Source organism: Suncus etruscus, chromosome 3, assembly GCF_024139225.1.
Source record: "Suncus etruscus isolate mSunEtr1 chromosome 3, mSunEtr1.pri.cur, whole genome shotgun sequence".
In the NCBI taxonomy this organism is placed as follows: Eukaryota; Metazoa; Chordata; class Mammalia; order Eulipotyphla; family Soricidae; genus Suncus; species Suncus etruscus.
In genome coordinates, this window is record NC_064850.1 from 81,275,447 (window position 1) to 81,299,603 (window position 24,157).

General features: G+C 32.8%; 1 protein-coding gene and 1 non-coding gene across 2 annotated transcripts; both read right to left on the minus strand.

Annotated features, from left to right (window-relative positions):
• Positions 1–3,529: 3,529 nt before the first annotated feature.
• On the minus strand, positions 3,530–14,375 carry ANXA1 (annexin A1). Its single transcript, XM_049770246.1, has 12 exons — positions 14,305–14,375; positions 14,104–14,212; positions 12,513–12,607; positions 11,623–11,736; positions 11,089–11,179; positions 9,134–9,213; positions 8,896–8,952; positions 8,147–8,240; positions 7,234–7,329; positions 6,621–6,679; positions 4,992–5,114; positions 3,530–3,835 (listed from the first exon to the last, which is right to left on the minus strand). The coding sequence occupies exons 1-12, from the start codon at positions 14,368–14,370 to the stop codon at positions 3,779–3,781; spliced, it is 1,041 nt and encodes a 346-aa protein (XP_049626203.1). The 5' UTR covers positions 14,371–14,375; the 3' UTR covers positions 3,530–3,778.
• Positions 14,376–17,901: 3,526 nt separating this feature from the next.
• Positions 17,902–18,008, minus strand: LOC126004597 (U6 spliceosomal RNA). The gene has a single exon (XR_007493867.1). It is a non-coding gene; the product is annotated as a U6 spliceosomal RNA (small nuclear RNA).
• Between the last annotated feature and the right edge of the window lie 6,149 nt (positions 18,009–24,157).

Genomic DNA, 24,157 nt, shown 5'->3' on the forward strand with positions numbered 1-24,157 from the left:
AAAAAAAGAAAGAAAAAAGGAAGAAAAAAATGCACTCAGCAAATAAAAATAAAAATAAATCGGGCCGGGTAGGTGGCGCTGGAGGTAAGGTGTCTGCCTTGCAAGCGCTAGCCAAGGAAGGACCACGGTTCGATCCCCCGGCGTCCCATATGGTCCCCCCAAGCCAGGGGCGATTTCTGAGCACATAGCCAGGAGTAACCCCTGAGCATCAAACGGGTGTGGCCCAAAAACCAAAAAAAATAAAAAAATAAAATAAATCACCAAATAATAACCACAAGAGTAAAAAGGAGAGAAAAGTGGAAGAAAAAACAGAAGGAAAATAAAGTAAAAAACTAACAAATCAAACCAAAACAAGAAAAAGTAGGGTTGCTGGAGTAGCAGGGTCTGGCATTCCCCCCACCTTTTTTTTTTTTTTTTTTGCATAGGCACAGTACGCATTGGGGAAGAAAGGGAATTCCCGTGGCCTAAGAGATTCAGGGTTTCTCCATCCTTGAAGCATATCATCATGGGATAAACCCCTGGCTCCATATATATACTCATTACCCCATCCCAAAGGCTTTTTTGTGGTGCCAGGAAACTTTTCTCTCAGTTGTGTGTGAGAAAATCAAGCCACTGTAGCTAGAGACTGTAGCAGGTCATAGGTCAGGGTCTAGGATAGAGTCTTTACAGTTCTAGAGGTTCCTATCCATCATTGTTGTTGTGTTCAGTCTTCTCCAGATTGTCCTATCACATCACCTAATACTAAATGAAAATCAGAAGAGGTATCGTCCTTTGAACTGTGAAAAATAAGAGCACCAACAACAGAAAACAGACTTTGACAACCGTGACTGAACAGAACCCTTATTGGGACCAATAAGGAAAACTCTACCCTAGGCTGTAGCCCAGGACTCATAAAAAAAAATAAAGCAACAACAAGATGTCTTATTGCAGAGGCCCAACTTGGACAGCAGAGACTGAGCAGAACTTTTGGATCCATAATATCCTAGGCTCCTGCTTAGGGTCTGAACGAAAACAGGGAGCAAGTGTTACAGTATCAGATTTCTTAACTCATTAAAGTGGCTTTTCTACAAAAGCTTCAGGTTCAACCTGGTGAATTGTAATGACTTTATTCACCAATGTAAACCTTAATTCATGAGTTATATATTGTGATGGTGAAGAATTAATCTGTTGAGCTGATGAGAAGATTTCAGAAAGATATTCAACAACCTGTCAGAACTTTGTCACATGGCAGCAGTTTCTGGGTGGTGATTTATAGTTCTGCAGATGGGTCAGAGGAAATGTACAGCTTTTGCGCTTACTCCTCATCGAATTCTCCTAGTCTTTGTGATGTGATCGCTGAACATGACAAAACTTCTATTGAACAGAGGCCAAAAAGCTAAGTCCTGCAATGAAACAACCTCTGATTATCTGTGAAAGACACTGATGTGATGAGGGAACAGACCATAATATTTGTCTTTTTGGTTTGGTTTTTGGATCATCCATGTGATGCAACGTGCGGAGGTGATGAGGGATGGGCAAAACTAAAATAGGGTCTCCTATATGCAAATCATGAGCTTAACCCTTTGAACCATCTTCCTGGATGTTTAGTGTAAATATGTATGTATATGTGAATATATATTTGTCCACACACTTTTTTGTGGTGGGAGGGCACAACTGGCAGTGCTCAGGGGAAGTGCTATTGGAAGTGGTCAGGGGACCAAATGTTATGGGGTCAAGGACTGTGTTGGGGTTGACTGCTTTCAAGGCAAACACTTTAATTCCTGTATTTTCTCTTTGGACCCATACAGTTAGTATTTTAATAGTATTTAAGACACAAAATCAGGAGCTCTAGAGTGCCAAGATGACAAAAAAGATTTTCTTCTTCGACATTAAAGATGAACAAATCAAAGACAATTCAATTCACAAAATTCTATTTACTTAATGTAACAACAATTTCATGTAATTATTTGTAGCTTAATGGAAATTAGATGTCAAATTGGGTTTACAAAGAGCTGAGCTCTGATGTAATCTCCATCACTGCTGATCTTAGCCTACATACAGTCTATCTATCCTTCTATTTACTTGTCACCCCTTGAAATGTCAAGCTGTCTAAAACTTAACAAAGATATACTGGCTCCATAGGAAAAATAGGGGATAATGATTTAGTAGTTATACATAGAGCACTAAACTGGATGCACAATCTTCTCCAATGTACATGAAATATTCCACAAGACAGAACCACATCCTAGGCCATAAAACATAACTCCATAAAATCAAAGGATAGGAATTGTTTCTGCTATCTTAGACCATTATGTACTGAAGGTAGAGGTGAATTACAAGTAGACATGGAGACACAACTTTAAAACCTGGAAAATAAACAGCTTACTATTGCACAAAGAGTATGCATCAGAGGCAAAATCAAAAAGGAAATCAAAAGATTCTGGGAAAAATGAAAATGACACCAAGAAGTATCAAAATTTGTGGGACACAGAAAAATGGGTCTTAAGAGGAAAATGTGTAGCATTACAAGCATTTACCAGAAGAAATGGCCTGCATAAATAATGTAATGGCAAAGTATATGAAAAAGAGCAAGTTGTAAGGGACAAAGATGGAACTTTGTACTAATCAAGGGATATCTGCAACAGGAAAAAATCTCGCTACTAAACATATATGCACCCGATGAGATACCAACAAATTATCTAATACAATTATTAACAAATTTGAAAGAGGACATCAATAATAACAAATAATTGTGGGAGACCTCAACATGACCCTGTCAACAGTTGATTGATCAACCAGACTGAAACCCAACTAAAAATACTAGCCTTGAAAAGAGAAATGGAAGAAAGAGGCCTAAAAAATAATATATATATGTATATATATGTATATATATACATATATATATTTATATATGACACTCCATCCCCAGAAACCTGGATACACATTCTTCTCCAATGTACATGGATCATTATCCAAGATAGACCACATGCTGGTACATAAAACATACTTCTATAAAATAAAGAAGATAGTAAAATTTAGGTAATGCCAAAATTCTAAACAGCAGTGATATCAAATTCTGGCAAGGTCATGCAGAATTTAGGTCACATATAGACTTACCATGATAAGTGAAATGGTATGGTAACTTTGGTAAACAGTTTGAGAATTTCTTTAAATATCAAACATGTAGGTGCCACTTTTTAGAATGAGAGAAAATTTTTTTTATATTTTAATTTAAGCATTGCTTTGCATCAGTGAAATATAGATCATGATCAATAGTTATAATGATAATGCATTAAATTTATTAATATAATTTATTTATTATGTTAATAATATCCGTCTCATAATGCAAAAAAAATCTTTCTAACTAAATATTTTCTTCAATATGTAAAATAAATTTTATCAAATTATTATGTAGATCAGAATCAAGTTGTCTGTCCCTTGAAATCAAGCTAAAACATTGCACTACGCAGGGGAAAAAAGACAGAATAGAAAAAACAGTACACATCAATGGTCTTGATTAAAATATCTTTATTTTTCATAACACTAACACTTTCTTGGGTAATGTTACTAATACAAATTTTTATGCCTTTATATTTGAAGATAAATATATTTTAAAAATATTTCTACACATTTGTGTTCTATAATATTTAACTAACAAGATTATATATTTCTTTTAGAAAAAAATAAAAAAAACTATTTCTACTGAAATAAAAGTTCTTATTTAAGCCTAAAGTATGGAATGAACATAAGCAGTGAAAAACGTCTTCTAATTAATAGCTTGAAACTGTGGTAGTTATATTTAGTTTTGATTGCACAGAGCCACCAGAATTTTTTCATAATCTCCCTTGGTTTCATCCTGTTGATTAAAGAAAAAAGACTACTGTGATAACTGAAATTATAATCAATATGATATATATTTTTATATTATTGTTTGGTTAAAGTTGTAAACATAAAACACATCCATTACCCAGTATTTTGATAGGTATTTTAATTATATAAGTAGTATCACTAATAATAGATATTTATTAATCATTATATAAATTGTAATACTTTCAAAATTCAAACTATGAATATATCTGAATTGATTTTCAAGAAAAATATCAAAAAATTAAATAGATCAAACCATAATTTTATATCACAGTGAGAAATATCTAACTTGCTCAACAAAGAAATGTATTCTCTTATTTTCTTACATTTCTTAGTAGATTTTAGTCATTCAACATAAAAATGTAATATACATAGTAATCTTTCCATAAGTTTAATGTGCTTTAAATTTTTTTTTTTTTTTGGTTTTTGGGCCACACCCGGTGATGCTCAGGGGTTACTCCTGGCTATGCGCTCAGAAGTTCCTCCTGGCTTGGGGGACCATATGGGACACCGGGGGATCGAACCGCGGTCCGTCCAAGGCTAGTGCAGGCAAGGCAGGCACCTTACCTCTAGCGCCACCGCCCGGCCCCGCTTTAAATTTTTTAATATTACAGTGAGATAACTTAAAACTGAAGCAAGTTCATTTTTTATATTTTACATATAAGACATAAAAATTTAAAAGATGCTCCTAAACTTCTGATTAATATTGTTAAAAATTCTACTATTACAAAATATTTTTATTACTAAATTTGATTGTAAGAAACTAAATATTTTTTATTTATTAAAATGTGGGGGGAGAACCACAGAGATATGACAGGTTCTATCCCTGGGAGTCTCATATGGTCCCCTTGTACTACTTCATATGGTCCCCTGAGCACTTCCAGGTGTGATCCCTAAGTACAAAGTCAGGAGCAACTTCTGAGTTTCTCTTATTGTGGCTCAATAAAAAAAAAGAAATGTATGTCAAATTTTAAAATATAATCCACTTGTAGTGAACACTCAATTTACCACTAAATTAAGTATTCTGATATAACAATTAATCTCATATATGACATTTAAAGCTATAGCAAGTCAGTCTTTCTCTCTGCAGGAGTTGCTAAAGAAATTTCCAATTATGTGTTTTTCTTACAAAAATAACAACATACCAGGATGGCTTGGCAGAGACTGATGCCATACATCTGCTGATAGTATGATTTGATATCATTCATATCAATTTCAGAACGGGAAACCATTATCCTGATCAATTTCTTATGACGAGTTCCAGCACCCTGTCCAAAATAAATAGTGGTAGATGTCTCTCATATATGAGTATAATATTTACAAAAGCAGAATATGAAGTTGAACAGGGAAGTTCTGTTCACTTGTATAATTTCTCTGGAGAAATTGTTTTCATACAAGAACACATAAACACACATATATGGTCTAAAAAGATGGAATCCAACTCATACCAACTTCTTCCCCCAAATTGTACATGTACATGATATTCTGTCATCTAGTATTGCCTCTGTATAAGCTGTTCAGTTGCAAATACAGTGAACTTTCTAAAGCAGAAATCTACTACTAGAAAAAATTCAATAGCCTATTACTTTTAAGATAAAGGTCACTCATTTTCTAGGTTTACAATACAACAATCTCTTCCATTCTCCCAATTACTCAAGTTATATTTATAATCTTGAAATGATCATAATGTTTTCTCCTCCTGGAACAAGATTACTTTATTTACAGCATACTTCACTCCTGCTATGTTTCAGTGATTCCTACTCATTGTTCAGTCTTAGTTTACATTCTAGCAAAATTACACCAAAACTACACCAAACCAAATTCTGGAGCATAGTCCTACTTTTGTTTCCTACAGCACTGAGTATTCCTCAATACCCTTCTAATTGTTTCACTGATCACAAGCAGGAATGGGTCAGAGATAATACTGCCTATTATAAAGTACAATGCCTATTATTTTATGTAGTCACCTTGCTATTAATTGAACGGTTAGATATCTGTCTGGAAACTTCCCTATTTTGGAATTGAAACTGAACAAAAGACAATTTTACACCATTTCATAATGCAAATATACAGATAGTATTTTCTAAATACAGCACATGATAGAGAATAAAGTGGAATAATTAAAGTGACATCTCAAATATATCTTAATTTCACAACTAATTTGGTAATCTTAAAATGGTATTATTAAAAATCTCAAGATCCATAACAGAGAGGGCAGAAAAATGTAAAAAAACCAAAATGTAGAGAAATGATAAAATTTAAAGTTTTAGAAAAGTAGGCTACTAAAATCACATACTAAAAAATATGTTGTCCAGGTTATAAACAAAAGATAAGTAACCTATATGTTATCTACAAGGTCACCTTAAAAATCACAACACGAGGAGATGTGGGTGGGGACATTAAAAAATCAAAACATAAGGGGCCAGAGCAGTGGCACAAGCTGTAAGGTGTCTGCCTTGTGCGCGCTAGCCTAGGCTGGATCACAGTTCGATCCCCCAGCATCCCATATGATCCCCCAAACCAGGTGTGATTTCTGAGTGCATATCCAGGAGTAACCCCTGAGCATCATAGGGTGTGGCTCAAAAACCAAAAAAAAAAAAAAACACAACCAACAAAATGTTATATTTATAAATCAACTTTTTTTAATTGGCTGGAACAATAATTCTTCTTTATAGGAAGATATTAAAATAAGCTCTAACAATAAGAGGTTCTTTGTCTTTTTCCCAACAAAATAACATTTTCTCACCCTAACTAAAAATGTAGAGAACTGTTACCTTCATAGCACGATGAAGCTCCTCAGCAAAGTACCTTGGTTTGCTTGTGGCACACATTGCTGTAGGAACGGCATGTTTTAGTTAAAATATGGAATACAAAGGGAGGCACACATGAAAGAAACTAGAAATAACAAGATTCAAGAGAATTCTATATGGAGTGTAGGAATAGGGTCAAGGAGTAGGTACCACGACACTATGAAGGAACCAGGGATAAAATGATTTGAACTCTCTGGTCTTGTTTAGTAATAGGCAATAATTTGAATCTACATTAATCTAATTCCAAATGCTAATAATAACTGCCCTAGGTTTCTTTTGCGCTAAGCTCACCTGTGTACATCACTTGGTATCAGTTAAGTGCTCCCTAAATATTTTACATCAGCCTTTCTTAACAAATGAATAATAATTATTGAATTTAAAAGGGTACTGTATAACTTTAGCTAAACAATCTTTACATAATCTTACATTTTTCTCTACTTGAAACATTAGATTCACATTTTTTGATTTCAGGAATGGGATTTATTTAGTTTTATTTTTTCATTATATTAATAAACTATGGACAGCATTAATGATGAAATTTTATTTAGAACATTCTCCCTCCTCCAGGTCTACATACCGATAGTTTGGAAGCATTTTTCAACATCACCCTTCATCTCCAGTTTCAAAACCTTGTCCATGTCATGATCACTGAATTTTCTGTACTTCTGAAACACTAAGTAAATAAATTTAAACTTAAAAATGTACACATCATCTAATTCTTTAGAATCCATAGCAGACAGGGCAACTGACTCTTTTTCTTGGAACATCTAAATGTCAAAACACATTTTAAAGCTAATTTACTCAAGGAACAGATTTTGAAAACTTTATGTTCTTTTAGGAATATAACTGACATGACTATTTTGGTACTCCTCTAGAATCTGGGAGATTTTCTACAAGTGTTGACATTTATTAGAAATGATATATGATTGACAATCATACCAATGTATTAGAGCTAAATGCCATTGCAAATGAATCTTCCCATATGTAAGGTTTTGTTAAAGAATGTTTTCTTAATTGAAATATTAAAACTCAGTGTGTACAGTAGGGGACTTGAGGATCACCTCATGACTCTCTCTTTATCTTAGCTTTCAGAAATTACAAAGTTAAATATTGTGCTCAAAAGTAAATAAGCCTTGCACTCCTCATCCCATAGCACCTAGATAATTATTTTCTTCACTTTATTATTTGTTTTTGTTTTTCCTATTTTCAATTTCAGTTGATCTATTGTGAATACATATCTTGGGTAACAGAAATAGTGAAAATAGTGAAATTGTATTCTATTAGAGTCACAGAATATCTTTCAGACATAAAAATGATGAGTGCTCAAAATTGGATTGATGCAAAATATCATTAAGGATTTAAGAGTATTATATTAATTTATTACAGTTTGTGGCTGATTGAGACATATCTACTTTTATTATTATATTACAAAACAAAAGCATCTTTTATAAACTACTTTCAGGTAAATCTTTTAATTGTTAATCTTTTACCTCTGCGAAGATGAGGATAGCTTCTGGAGGTAAGAATGGTTGAGAATACATTCACATCTGTTCCTTTTCTTTTTTCTCCTGCTTCATATAAGGCCTGTAAAGTAAAACAAAATTTAACTATTTGTAATCTTTATATCTGCAAAAGAATGTCAGATATTCCAGGCACTTGCTTTGAGTCCAATATTTTTAGAGCTGATAATGCTAAGATTTCAAGTTCCTTGAAAATAGGAGCTTTCTTTGTTAGGTATCTTATACATAGTGTCTAAGATTGCCTGATTGCCTTCCAAATACAATACTTTCCAATTGTGTGTGTGTGTGTGCGTGTGTGTGTGTGTGTGTGTGTGTGTGTTTGGGTCACACCTGGCAGTGCTCAGGTGTTACTCCTGGCTCCATGCTCAGAAATTGCTCCTGGCAGGCACGGGGGACCATATGGGGCACCAGGATTCGAACCGATGACCTCCTGCATGAAAGGCAATCTCTTCGGCCCCTTTCCAATTGTTTTTAATGAGATCTATTGAAAATTTCCAGACCTCTCTCTAGGAGGTCATATTTTCTCTCTAGAATAGCCCACGCACAGGAGAACCAATGTACATTAATTCAGGGAATATATAGTTAAATAAAGGACATTGTTCTTTTAAAGGATTCTAGATTTATTGTTTCATGGAAGTAGCTAGTAAAAAATTTACCTAATGTAGAACTATTTGGAATAGGAAAGTCAGTTCTCTGAGAATTTACAAATGCTTGCTTACCCTGGCATCTGTGTCAGCCAAGTCATCGTTCACGCTAGCATCCTCAGATCGATCACCCTAAAAAAAATCCAATCTCTTATATTTATTTCTATCATGTCACTACATTAAGTACTTATTTCTCTTTAAAACAATAAAATAATGATCTTGAGAAAGATAACTGATTCCTGGAGGGCATTCAAATTTAAGATGTTTTTCTTCATAAAAGCATCAGTTCCTAAAGTATTTGAAGTATTTATACCTTCACTAGAGAAAGCAAAACCTTCCGATAATCTCCAGATGTGTCTGAGGTGATATCTTTAACCAGATCTCTCTTCAGTTCTGAGAAAAAAATATAAAATATGTATCTTGTAGTAAATAGGTAATAATGATAATTATATTATATAAAGCTATGGCTGACATCTCTATATTAACTTACTATTTACTGTGCCAAATGTTCAATGACTTTTAAATATTAGCACTTAAAAAGTAAAAATAGAAAAATGAGAGCAAGTAAATTTTGATACATAAAATATATTTCTTATACAATAATGGAATATATAATATCATGGTTAAACAAAAACTAGTTTTATTAATTTCTTTAATTATTATACACATAAATATATAATACTGAAATTGAAAAAAATACCAGAATTTAAGGCAATGAATGGAATGAATGAGGTCCAAGAGATAGAAGAGAGTACAATGTGTTTGCCTTGCATATGGCTGACCTAGATTCAATTTCCAGCACTGCAATATGGTTCCCCCAACAATGTCAGGAGTGACCCTGAGGGAAGACCAATGAATATTCCCTAAACAGTGTTGGGTATACGTCTCACCCCCAAAAGATGCAATGGGATTAACAGATCACTCATTTAAAAGAAAAACCATAAGTCTTCTTGAGTATAAATTATTTGCTTTAATAATTATAAATACAGGTAACAGTGTAAAATATATGTGTAAAGCATGTATAGTAATATAAATATAGATCTAAAAATTTTCTATATCTAAAACTTGTTTAAACATGTTTTTAACTATAAATATTAACAGTAGAAAATTATTTAGTGAAAACTTAGTTGTGCTCATAATTACACAACACTATCAAGCAAAATATAATACATAACATTATGCAACATATATATACAAATACACACAAAATATAATTACACAACAATATCAAGCAAAATATAATAAAAACACTCCTCTTAACTAGAGTCATTTAAAGCTGATCAAAGCTGATCATCTATGAGAAAAGATAAAATATTCTTAACTGAGTTCCTTTAAAAATTGCTCTGAAAATAATACATAGGGTTGTTCTCTGTGGTCGAAATGAAGATTAAATAAAAATATCTTATGTCAGGTAACTTATTATACTGAGAATATAAGTTAACTAGGAACTTGTAAAACTAGAAAAGGTAAATGAGCTGCAGTCTCAGAATTGCTCAACACTTAGCTGCAGCTAACTTATTGGCACTGACAACATTGAACAAAGATATTTTACTAAACAGTTAAAGTCATCCTCATAGATTCATCTAGAGCCTAAGAATAATGAATTATTTCTTAGCTAACGCCTAAGAATAATGAGTTCTTTATCTTCAGGAGAGTCAGATTAAACTTTTCATAATTGGTTAAGTACCTAGCTCTTTCCATACTCACTGATAAATGGAGAAAATAGCATTTGCAAATTGTTCTGTGATTTTTCTCAAAATGGAACTTTTATAAAATAAATATAAAAATGGTAATTGCCTTAGAAAAATATTTTTAGAAAGTTCTTTTAAATTTAATAATAGCAATTTAACATTTTGTTCTTATAGGGTAATCTATAAAATTAAAAATGTAATGAGTATTGGGAATTTGTAAACTTGTTGGCATCCTTGTACATTCAAAACTGTCTGGTAACAGTGAGTCCTTTAGTAACAGAATCAAATAATAAAGAAATAGCTTAATATGTAGAGTTAATTAAGACCCTCTAATTGGCATCCACAGTCAACATATTTTTAAGTTCTTTTTGGGAGGTGGCACAGTTTAGAGCTTGGAAAGTTTCTTTGGGCACTACTTAGGGAAATGTGTGGTGCCAGGGATTGAACTCAGGGCTCTTGCATGCAAAGATAGCCTGCTGAATATACCTACAGCTCCTATGCACATTTAACTTAAAAAAATTGCATCAGTTTTCCTTTTCAGTTAAAGTCTTTTGGACTGTTGAACATTAAAACTTACCTTCAGTATAGACCCTATTAATTTCTCTGATTTCTCTGTTACATCTTGATGCAAGGATCTCATTCAAAGTATCTTCATCAGTCCCTAAACCCTTTATAGAATGAAAATAAAAAAGAAATATAAATATATCTGTATTTAAAAGTTATTGATTAATATTTGTATCCCCAAATTTGTTTGAACTCAACATTAAGTAAATTCCCCCAGTATTTAGTAAATATCCACAATTTATTATTATAAGATTTATTTTACTATCACTCAAAATATTTTGATTTTACTATTAAACTATTGAATTGTATCAATGTGGATACACAGTCACAAAGTTCTTAATGATTAAGTTTCAGTCATACAATGTATGATGGCCTTCATCAGTGCACATTTTTCCACCACCAATATCTCCAGTGTGCCTTCTGCCTTCCTCCTGTCCCCCACCTTCTCCCCTCCTGCCTCTATGGCAGACATTTTGGAAGAAATAGTTTTTAAGTGAATTTGATATTTACATTGTCTTGAGTGGATGTTTAATAAAAATCAAGCTACCTTCATGGCACCACGAAGCTCATCAGCATCAAATTGAGCTGGAGTCTTTAACAGAGCCAAAGCAACTTCCTCAACATGGCCTGTGAGGGCTTTCTTCAGATCGGCATCTAGGGGCTAAAATAGAGTTTATGAAGACTTAAGTTATACAACAATGTATTATTACTTCCTAAAATAATATTACAACTACACATAGCAGTCCTTTAGAACTCCTCTTCTTTATAACAAAAGGCTTCCAGATATTTAGGATAATATCTTATCCTTAGAGTTTTAGAATGATTAAAATAAAATGTATTAAATTACCAAATAAATTTTTAAAGGACTAGATTACAATATTTTATGCAGGTTAGAATTCACAAAGTCAAGATGTAGGACATTGTGTAGTAACAGAAATATAGTAAGTTTACTCTAAAAATAGTGATTTTTTTCAAAAGTATGTTTCTTAAATAAGATACGAACATTACATATTATTCTATACATTTCTTTATGAGCAATTAAATAACATGTAGTAGAAAAATTTAAAGCTTATTTTTAATGTGCCACTTTATATATAAACTTTATTTAAACTCAATCATCACCAATTAAATGTTAGTAGAAAACACATTTCAAAAAGAATAAATTCTTTACTGCCCATGGAAATCTCAGTTTATATTCAAAGTAATTAAATGTCTCCGAAACGAAGTATGACATACACCAAGAACTTAAGTTGAAATGACCAATGCATTAATAAGTAAATTATTTAAAATGGATTCATTGGAATTTTGTGGACAAATACTGCAGTTCTAGTTCTATGTGTTATGAGACTAAAAAATCTAGGTAACTAAGGTTCAAAATCTTTTTTTAAACATAAGTGTAACAGAAATTGAACATTTAAATTTACCCTTTCAACCTACCTTTCCTTTTTCCTGGAGGTATGCTGCCTTTATCTGCTGACGTTGTGCATTATTTCTTTTAGTAAGAATGTCAATGATGGTTGCTTCATCCACACCTAGAAATAGAAATAAACTTTTACAATGGACTTATTTCATCAATCATTGATACAAGTGATTCATGACCAAGATGTTCTGAATAAAGTTCCTAACTAATTAAGCAAAATGCAGCGCAGCTATATCAGCCTAGGATAAAGAAGTAACTATATACATATTTATATACATATACATATATACATATATGAATATGCAGTTGGAAAAGAACTTATTATTAGACTTCCAGTGCTACACATGTTGACCTGGTTCAAACCTTCTGGGAGGGTTCCCAGGGATGGCTTCATAGATAACAGTGTCCACATTACAGGTGCGAGGCCATACATTTTATTCCTACACTAGAAGGAGTGAATCCTGGCAACGCTACTGTTTGGGACTCCTGGTACAGCAACAATGTGTGTGATCTCTGCTGAACGACCATTGTATAAGAGCAACACAACTTTAATATGCAAATCCACGAAGCACCACAACTAAAGATGTGTGAAAACTGTGGTCAGAATATGATGATTCACGTTAGGCACGTGTGCTGATGGATCATCTACAGTGTGTGACTTCTAGTGAGCTCTATAGATGATTTCAAGTACCAATACCAGATGCCTACCCACTGACAAGCACTATACAAACACATTCACAGGCACAGAAGTTAAATGTGTGATCATCGCAATCAAGCCTTTTTGACCCTTGGTCATCACAATAGTAACAAGAAAGAAAATGCAAAGGAACAACCACAAAAAAATGATAAAAATTTAAGTATATGATAAAATATTTTTCTACAAAAATGCCACCTCCAAATGACATTGTTGATTTACATGGGAGTTTTTTGGGGGGTTACTGTCACACTTAGGGGTTACTCCTGGCTATGTGCTCAGAAATTGCTCCTGGCTCAGGGCACCAAATGGGATGCCAGAATCGAACCAAGGTCCATCCTGGATCAGGTGTTTGCAAGGCAAATGACCTACTGCTGTGCTATCTCACCAGCCCCTACAAGGGAGGTTTTAAAACATAAATAATATTTTTATGGAAAACATTTACATAATTTAAAAGCCTCTAGAGAAATAGAGGTATTGATTTTAGCACTGTGTTTCTACTAGAAATAAGTTGTTTAAGGAATTTAAATAGGGCCAGAGACAGTACAGGAGTTAATTAAGGTGCTTTTTTGCAGGGGGCCAACCCTCTTTCAATCCTTTGCCAATGATATGATCCTCCAAACATTGTTCCAAGTGAGCCTATAGCTCAGAGCCAGAAGAACAACCTGAAAACTTCAGCCAGGTATTTTCTTCACCATAAAGAAAAAAGGATGAAAGAAATAAATTGATTGATTTGTGGAGGTTCCATTAATTTGACCAAATTTACATTACTATGAAAGAAAATATATTTTCATTTTGAACAGATAGTTTTGTATAATGAAATAGACATCATTACACATATTTGCTTTTTAATAGCTATTCACATGACTATTCTGAAATGTCCAGAAAGGGGACGTTTAGGAATACATAATTACCTTTAACTGTTATTGCTTTATGCAAAGCTTCAACATCTGAAGATGGATTAAAGGAAGGATAGGGGTACACTGCAGACCCATGGCCACCTTTGGAACTTTTCACAGTATTCTGTGAATGAGAAGAATAAAATTATTCTCCATTAACTCATATTAGTTTTGTATTATAATTTAACTAAATTACATTATTTTCAGTTGACTTACAATGTATTCTTGCTCTTGAGACTCCATAAATTTAGCCTGCTTGAGGAATTCTGATACCATAGACATTTTTAGTATCTGGAAAAAGAAACAGGAAAATGTAGTAAATATTCATCAAACACTTGAAAGTTAACTCTATTGTTATCATGTTTCTTGAGCTATAATAAAATAAAAAAAGAAAAGAAACAATAATTTTACCACAGCTCATAAGCACCACTCTATCCTTTCCCATACACAGTATGTAGAGTAACCATTACTTTTCAATCCAAAACAAAATACTAGATGAAAATTTATTTGAAGGAGTCTTATTTTAAAAATCCAGAATCTCTACACAAAAATGTGGGGTTTTCTCAGCAAATTCAATTCTAATGTTCATGGTTTCAATGACTTCAAGAATGTACATATACATGTGCTGAATAGAACTGATGATTTATTTCAATGTTCTAGATCTCACATTTTTTAATTGAAAACATGTAGATATTTAATTCAACAAGTTTCACATCAAACTTCTTTATGTTATTGTATTATTTTTGTGTTTGAGACATACCCATGGGTACTCGAATGGTACTCTTGACTCTGCACTCAGATATCATTTCTGGCAGGGTCAAGGGACCATGTGGGATCCAGGGAGTCAAACCCAGGTTCTTCCCTTACTGGCTGCATACAAGGCAAACACACTTCCACTATGCTCTCAATTAGGCCTCACATCAAACTTTTTTTTTTAAAGTGAATTATTTAACTGCCACATAAACAAAAGCTATTGCCATAATGCAATTTAAATATACATTAACATCAAGTTCAATATAAAACAAAAGCAGATCAGTTCGATTTATTATTTTTTAGAAAGTTTAGAAAGTTCTGCCATCCTATAACATGGAGAATAGATGGTAAAGAACATTTAGCAACCTACCTAGACTATTCAGTGCCTGAATAAAAATAATGGCTAAAAAAAGAAAATAATGTGTAGTTTTAAAAGGATAATAATCTGTGAAAATATACAAGTGTGAATTTATATTAAAAACTTTATTCACAAATCAGATGTAATTCCTCCCCTAAATGGCTCAGCTTCCTTTTTAATTCTGTATTAGGAAACTATCTCAGCACATGGTGTACTCATCAGTTTAACATTCCTTTCTATTTATGATGTCAAATATTATTCTGCAATAAATCTGCAATAATAATAATAATTCTGCAGTTTATCCAGACTATCAAAAAATATATACAATTTTTGTGCTGTAACAAAAATTTTAGGGTAAATTTGCCATTTTTATATGCTCTCTTTAAGAATGCTTTATCTTATTTTTCTTGAATTGTTCTAATGCTTGAGCAATATATTTTTATTTAAGGAATATTTATTTAAATTTTACATATGTGTAAAGCTAATGTGTTCTTTATTTTGTCCACAAGAACAAACATCAAAGAAACTTTTAGTATAGAAATGTGCATTTTTTTGTCCTATGTTCAAACTTTTATATTAATTATTAATTATTTTCCCACATTTTTTCTGTTCATCCCTCCACAGACCACACTTATGATTTTATGTCAGGTTATCTGAAGGAAATATCTACAGTTTAAATTTTGATCTGAAGTATTAACTCACAAGAATACCCTTAACCTGATTTCATAATAGCATGTTCAGACATAACATTTTAATCTGTACTAGCTAAATAATATCTGCAGTTGCAAGTAGTAAGATTAAATATGTGAAATAAATAATATTCAAAGCAGCAATCATTATCATTTAATTATCATGGGGTTTTATCACATTACTATTTTATTCTTTGTGAGAAGAAACAATATATTGTTCATTTGTCACCTACCCCTCTTATACCCCACAAATTAATATATCTGTAGCTAATTTTTAAGGTAAAGTCATGATGTACAATTTGCATATGGTTTTACTTGTAATATGGTGCAAGAAAGACGTTTCTGTTTTCAGTTACTGTAATTGGTACATCCAAAACTTTTAGCAATTTTTGGTACAATTTAAGAAATTTAAAATTCCACTTGTGAAATCTTGCCATGTCTTTGATAAAGTGGATGACTTGAAATTAGTTTTGGTCACTTAGCAAAGTTTTATTTTGAAAAACCTATAGGAATGTGTGTTTCAATAATTCAGCTCTTTTAATTAGAAAATAAAACCATTAAAATAAATTTATTAAATAGATTTAATAAAATATGAATAGCATTACAAAATACATTTTAAAATATATATTCACTTCAAAATAAATTTTATGGAAATTTTACTTTATTTTATTACTTCTGAAAAGGCTAACATAAAACCAGAGTCATCACTCAAATGGTTGGAGTACATGACTTGCATGCATGAGACTACAAGTTCAGCCTCTGCTTATCATAGCCTCAAGGAGCAGCATCAGGTGTGCCTCTGGCCTCAAGAAAGAAAACTACAAACCAAATCTCACTGATGAACATTGATGAAAAAAATTCTTAACAAAATCTTAGCAAACTGAATACAAGAAAACATCAAAAAGATTATACATGATGACCACCTGGGTTCCATCCCGGGGATACAAGGATGGTTCAATCAATGTCATTCATCACATCAGAAAAAGGAAGAATAAAAAAAAATCATATGATCATAACAATAGAAGCTGAAGAAGTATTTGACAAGATTTAATACCCATTCATGATTAAAACTCTCAGCAATATAAGTGTGGAATGAACTTTCCTAAAGATAGTAACAGCTATCTATAAAAATCTTATAGCCAACATTATTCTTAATGGTAAAAACCTGAATAAATTTCCACTAAGGTAAGGCACTAACTATGCAAGGATGTCCATTGTTTCCACTCTACTCAACATAGTATTAGAAGTCCTAGCAATAGCAATCAGGCAAGAGAAAGAAACCAAATGAATCCAAATTTAAAAAGAAGTTAAACTATCTCTGCAGATGACATGATGATATACATTAAAGACCCTAAAGAGTTCACCAAAAAAGTTCCTAGAAAACAATAAACCAAGACAGCAATGTTTTCATCTACAAACTCAATAAAAAAAAATACAGTTGAATTCCTTTATACAAATAATGACTTAGAGGAGAATAAGATCAAAAAGTCTATCTCATTTAAATAGTGTTCAAAAATATAAAGTACCTAGGAATCAACCTAATAAGGGAGGTAAAATAACTATACCATGGCAATTTTAAAACACTTAAAAAATCTAAGAAGACCTAAGTAAATGAAAAAACTATGTTAATGAGGGCAGGCTTTGCGTATATGAATTTCTCATGTGATCTCTGCCCCATTCCAATACACACTGCAAATAATAAAAAAATAAAATAAATTACACTATGATTGTGCTCTTTATTTACTTATTTATAATTTATTTATTGGTTTTGGGGTCATACCCCACAATGTTTATGGATTAGTCTTGGCTCAACACTTAGGAAATACTCCTGTTGGTGCTCTAGGGATGATATGTGATGCTGATGATCAAACTCGGGTTGGGTGCATGCAAGACAAATGCCCTCCTGCTGTATTATTTCTCTGGTCATAGAATAATCAGATTTTAACAATGATAACAACAATAGTAATTATCCTTGCCTAAGACAACATAATTAATCCCCAATTTCTTTTTTTTTTAAATATGAAACGCTTCACTAATTTGCATGTCATTCTTGCGCAGGGGCCATGCTAATCTTCTTTGTATCATTCCAATTTTAGTATATGTGCTGCTGAAGAGAGCACTAATCCCCAAATTTTATCTAAAAAGATTATGATATTCTGAGAGTTTTCTAGATAACATTGGCAAACATTAAGACATACATATTCGTGCCTTCTGATGTCAAATAATTATATATATTCTTTAAACTCAGCCATCAAAAAGACAATGACAACACAAAACTTACTTTGAATAGCTGATACCTGTAAACTAAAGTCTTTAACAGCTAATTCATGAAGACTGATAAGTTTCACCCCAGCCATAGTCTGTTTTTCAATGCTTGCACTTGGGCAGTTTTAGTTAAAATAAATATTTCACAAATTCTTCCCACTCCTACCTATGTGAAAGGAGTCAATTAGACTATATAGAAGTATAGCTTTATAATGATAGTCTTGGGAATGTTTTGCTTCAGGGCCTTCAAAGAGCATTCTTTTTCTAGAATGTTCTGTCCTTCCCCAGGTTCACTTCTCTTTGCCTAATGCTTGCTTCCCAGTGCAAATCTGGCATAGATTGCACACCAAGAAAACCATTCATTCAACACAGTGTTAAGTGACTATGCTTTTCCAACACTCTTTCCTTTATTCCTACACTGGTCCTTAATATTTTTGTCAATTGTGCAATTAGAAATCTATTTTTTCTATTTACAAGCAACATTTTATAAAGTCAATGTAAACTACATATCTCCACCCATGGAAAAATGCTTGGTATCTAGCATGCTAAGCTAATTTAGGAGACATGTTATTTTCAAAGCTTTATCTGATTCTACTTAGAGAGCTTATGATCTAAGAAAAACATGTAACTACTCTAGGAAGAGAGTCTTTACAAAACAAGCTTGTTGGAATAATTAATATCTTGAATTCATTAAAACTCTGAAGGCCAACTTTTTATTTAAAGGTTGAGAAAACTAACATAATTAGAACAAAAAGGACTTTTATTAGATTGTTTTACTGTTTCAGATAAAGATCAATTTATTTTAAAGAAAAAGTTAATAATATATTCTAAAACTAACTTTTGGTTTGTCAAAATATAATCACTTCATTGGTTTAGCTTTGATTATAATAGGTCATAAACTAATGGTTCTTAAGAGGTTTACAAAAACAATTTAGCAAGCTGATGATATATATTGAAGTCAGCCTTTGAAGACTTCTTAATTAAAAAAAGTATTTAATAAGCATGAAACTGTATCAGGTTCCCTCATAATGTTATAATTAACTGTATTGTCAACATCAGTCAGCCATTGAATGGCTGCCAAATACCTGAGCCTGGGAGATGGGGACATAACTTCTAGAGAATAGGCATTTCACAATGAGGACACATGCCTTTCACCAACTTTAGGTCATTTTGCAACATGCCTACAGATACTTTGTTTTTGGAAAATACATTTCTACAAGCAGAAGGGCATAATAATTTTTCAGAGTCCATAAGATAAAAAATAGTTCAACTTTTTAAATTAATTAGTATTAAATATTAGATGCAAGGTCATGTAGTTTAAACATTTAAAGTGGACAAAAGAGAAACTCTTGAAGGAACATCTGTAATGAATTTGACAGTTATAGGATTATTATTTTAAATCTCTTGCTTTTATATACATAACCAACAACAGCTGGTTATGCTATGTAGAAAAGCTTTTTTTTTTTTCTAATAGTCTTATGGCCATTAGCTAATTAAAAAAATCAACAAGCCAGTAAGAAGAATAATTCCATAGGGGTCTAACAACATTCCCAAGGGAAAATTTATCTGACAGCATAAAGGAAATATTTCCTCTGCCTTTAAGTTTTCAAATCACCACTTGAAAGGTCTGTCTATGACAAGCGGCTACAGGAATGAGAATGCAGCCACACCCTGTTAAAATAGAAGGACTAATGAGCAGATCCTCTTCCATAATTTAAAAACATAACATTAATTTCAAAAAGTTAATTATAAATGGCATTTCTGTCACTGTGAGATCTGCCTATGTTAAATTTTCCTTAACAGTACAAGAAAATATATGAAGTCCTGCTCTTTTGAAACATTTCCACCATCTTTCATGATTTACAGCTAGCTCCCTCAGCTAATGGAAACTCATAATTTGAAAGACAAAAACACAATCTTTACTTCTTGTTCATGGCAATGAATAAACTATGTAAAATAAGGTAATATTAGAAAAAATAGCTTTGTAACTTTTTCTTAAAAATGATCTTTCTTAACTAAGAAACATATATCATTTGGGATTTCTCATATTAATACACAAGTAAAATATCTAAACTCATCAAATACAACTTTTTTAAATAAAACCTACAAAAGCAGCAACATTATGAGTAAAGTTAATAAAATCTAACAGCAAAGCTGGACTTACCTTGTTTTTTTCTCTTTTTTCCAAAGAACTGAAGAGATTCTTCTCTGTGCCTTTTACTCTGAGAGTGGAGACTTGGGCTTCAGTTTTATAGAGTTTAAGAGGAAGCCACGCCTAGCAACCAGAAATTAGTAATGTGTTGCTTTATGTTTGAAAAACTAGGCTCAGCCTTGCCCCAAAGTGAAAGAAGTCTTGCAAAACTACTTGCTAAACCAACTAATAGCTCACAGAACAGAGTGAAAGAGAAAAGACAGCTTTTCCCCTTTTATTTTGCTTTCTTTTTTCCCAGAGGGAATAGAAAGTTAAATAGAATTTAAATTGAAGGATATTTTTCCCTATAATTGTTTGGTTAGTTTTAGTTTTGAGTTTTTTTTAAATTACAGTCTTTTAAATAATATGCCAATGATTATAAGATTTGGGGAGATTAGGTGGTGCACTTATTTTGTTCATTTAACTTTAAAATATATTGTATGAATTTGATTAAATTATGCACAAATAAAAACTCTTATAGCATTAAAATTTTGTGATAATTTTGGAAGTCTATGTATTCCTTATGAGAGAACAGTGATGACCAGAAGTAACCAGTTAAAAAATACCTAAAGTTTTGTTTTGTATGTATGGAAATCAGTGACATAAACTTTACATATTGGGGTTTATAATACACTTGAAAAAGACAAAAAAGAAAAAGCACAACACAGGTGTTTTTTTCTGGCAGAATTAATAAAGTGATAAAAAGTTTTTTAAAAGTTAGCTTTCAGTATAAGTTTAAGGCCTAGTGAAACTCCTCATTTAAGCAGAAAATAGTCACTAATTATACAGATATTATTGTGAATTATCTCTTAGAAACATTTTTTCTGTACTTAATAAGAAATAAGGTGAATTTGTGGAAATGAAAAGAAAAAAGTGTATTTCTATCAACAGTTTAAGGAAAAATCAGGGGTTAAATGCTTTCTGTACTTGAAATGCCACATACAACTGCAGAGAAATGACTCACCCTCTCCTTGTTCCTGTAAGAGTATGATTCATATGCAGCTATTTTACAGACCAGAAGGAAACAAATTAGAGAAGGAAATGAAGGGTAATGGTAGTTCAAAGCTTTAGTTGTATTTTCTTTTTGTAGAATATTTGGAATAGACATAACAGTGAAAAAACTGAGATAACAGATATTTCACTAATATACCTTAACAGAATGAAAATATTTACATATGACTAGAAAAACATAAAAATGTATTCAATTGTTTTATCCATTTTATTATTTTTGATTGAACATTACTTTTCCTATGAAGAAAAAAACATATTCATTGTAATAAAGGACCACATTTCACTAAAATCTCCCCATAGCTTTCTCAAACATACAACTTTACCCTATTAATGTATTTTTCAGAAAGCATCTTAGTTTTCCTTTCTCTAGTATCACAAATAACTCTCTCTTCTCTCCTTCACTCCCTTTCTCACTCACCCATTTCTGTCTTTATCTCTGTCTCTCTGTTTCTTTCTCTCTTTCATACACAAATAGAAATACGTTTCAACTTTTATATTCAAATCATTAGTGAATTATGACCAATTACTGTATACTGATGATGATTTAAAAATTAAGATAACAGCCAGAGTGAAAATACTGTGTTATTGTGCGGAGAGCTTTTGTATTGCTTGTGGCATACTTGAGTATATTCCCTGGTACCCTATCTGATCTCATGAGCACCACCAGAAGTGATCCCTGAGTGCAGTCAGGGATAAGCCCTAAACATAACTGACTGTGGTCCAAAAATTAAAAACCAAAGCAAAGCAAAAAAGATATAATGAAATGAAATAATATTGAAATTATTAATATTCCACATGTTTGAAGGTATGATCATTCTCATATGGGCGCTGTTTTTATGTGAGTAAAGATACACATTTTTCTGACTAAATGTTGCATCTCAAAAATATTTTAAAAAGATTGAGTATGATTAATAGTTATTGTGTCCTCCCCTCAGTAGAAAATTTGTATATACTAAATTATATATAGTTATATAATTATAAATTATATAAAGGGGCCGGGCGGTGGCGCTAAAGGTAAGGTGCCTGCCTTGCCTGCGCTAGCCTTGGACGGACCACGGTTCAATCCCCCGGTGTCCCATATGGTCCCCCAAGCCAGGAGCAACTTCTGAGTGCATAGCCAGGAGTAACCCCTGAGCGTTACTGGGTGTGGCCCAAATCCAAAAAAAAAAAAAAAAGAAACAGAAGAAAAGTATAAGGTACATGGGCAGATACCCCTTTCTGTGTGAATCACAGCAACCCAGTGCCAGACCCTACACACTGCAAAAGAAATGGCCCAGTTCTGCAACTCAAATAAGAGGAGTGAAACCTTCTAAGATGGCACCCACAAATTCTGATATTCATATCCTCATTCTCATTAGTTTTCAGGATTTTTTTTCCTTTCTTTTATTTCATCTCTGACCCACTGGGTGTTCACTGTGAGCTGTTTCATTTTTAGGAATTAGTTATTTCTTTGTTTCTGCTAGTAATTCACTTCTATACTTCTATTTTCAGTATATCATGGTGTGAGAAAATAAATATCACAATTACTATACTCTTGCTTTTATGAAGGTATGTTTTATGGCCTAATGTTTGATCTATCCTAAAGAGTCTTCTCTGTGCAATGCAGAAGAATGCACAGTTGACTTTGGGGGGATAAAATTCTCTCTCTCTCTCTGTCTCTGTCTCTGTCTCTGTCTCTCTTTGTCTTTCTGTCTCTCTCTGTCTTTATGTCTCTTTCTATCTCTGTATCTTTCTTTCTCAGTGGGTAGGACGTTTCCTTGCATGCAGCTGATCGGGGGCTCGGCCCTTAAGGTCCATGGGCCTGCAGGAATGATTTCTGAGCTCAAATCCAGGAGTAAACCCCCCCCCCCACACACACACCTTGATCCCTCCGGTTGTGCCCCAATCCCTCAAAAAAGGCAAATTATTTCCTTGCTGAGTTTTAGCCTCGTTCATATATCTTTTTTGGTCAAGGAATCTTTGAGAAGGCAGAAACTACATTTCAGTGACTATCTCTTACTATGTGACTTAAGAAAACTCAGTATATGATTTGATGAGTAAGTTCTTACACTTCTACCAGATACATTATATTAGGATTAGTAATGTCAAATTACAAAAGTCTTTGGAGTTTTGAACATAGTATGCCTATTCTTCTTCATATTATCCTATTTTTTTAAATGTATTTTCAAGAAATTATAGACCTGCATTAATCTTTGTATTAAGGTCAGTAAATAAAACTATGTTCAAGGTTTAAAGAAGGATAAAGAACAACTTATATTGAAGTGTAATTTCAGGATTTTGGTTTTTGTTAGTTCTTTAGCCACACCCAGAATTACTCAGGGATTACTCCTGGTTCTGCACTCAGAAATTACTCCTGGCTCTGAAATGCTGGAGATAAAACCCTGGTGGGTCATGTACAAACAAATGCCCTACCTGCTGTACTATCTATCCAACCCCAATTACAAATTTTTTGTTTTGATTTTTGGAGGCCATACCTGGTGACACTCAGGGGTTACTCCTGGCTATGTGCTCAGAAATCGCTCCTGCCTTGGGGGACCATATGGGATGCCGGGGAATCGAACCACCGTTCATTTTAGGCTAGCGCTGGCAAGACAGTCGCCTTACCCATTGCACCTTTGCTCTAGCCCCCAGATTATTATTTTTTTTTTGTTTTTTGTTTTTTTTTTGTTTGTTTGTTTTTTGGGTCACACCCGGCGGTGCTCAGGGGTTACTCCCGGCTGTCTGCTCAGAAATAGCTCCTGGCAGGCACGGGGGACCATATGGGACACCGGGATTTGAACCAACCACCTTTGGTCCTGGATA

Coding starts and splice junctions, on each gene's coding strand:
- ANXA1 (XM_049770246.1), bottom strand. CDS start 14,370: ATGTCTATGGTATCAGAATTCCTCAAGCAGGCTAAATTTATGGAGTCT. Junction 8,241..8,895: donor TGGCTGACACAGATGCCAGG/GTAAGCAAGCAT, acceptor TTTACTTTACAG/GCCTTATATGAAGCAGGAGA. Junction 7,330..8,146: donor CTATCCTCATCTTCGCAGAG/GTAAAAGATTAA, acceptor TTATTTACTTAG/TGTTTCAGAAGTACAGAAAA.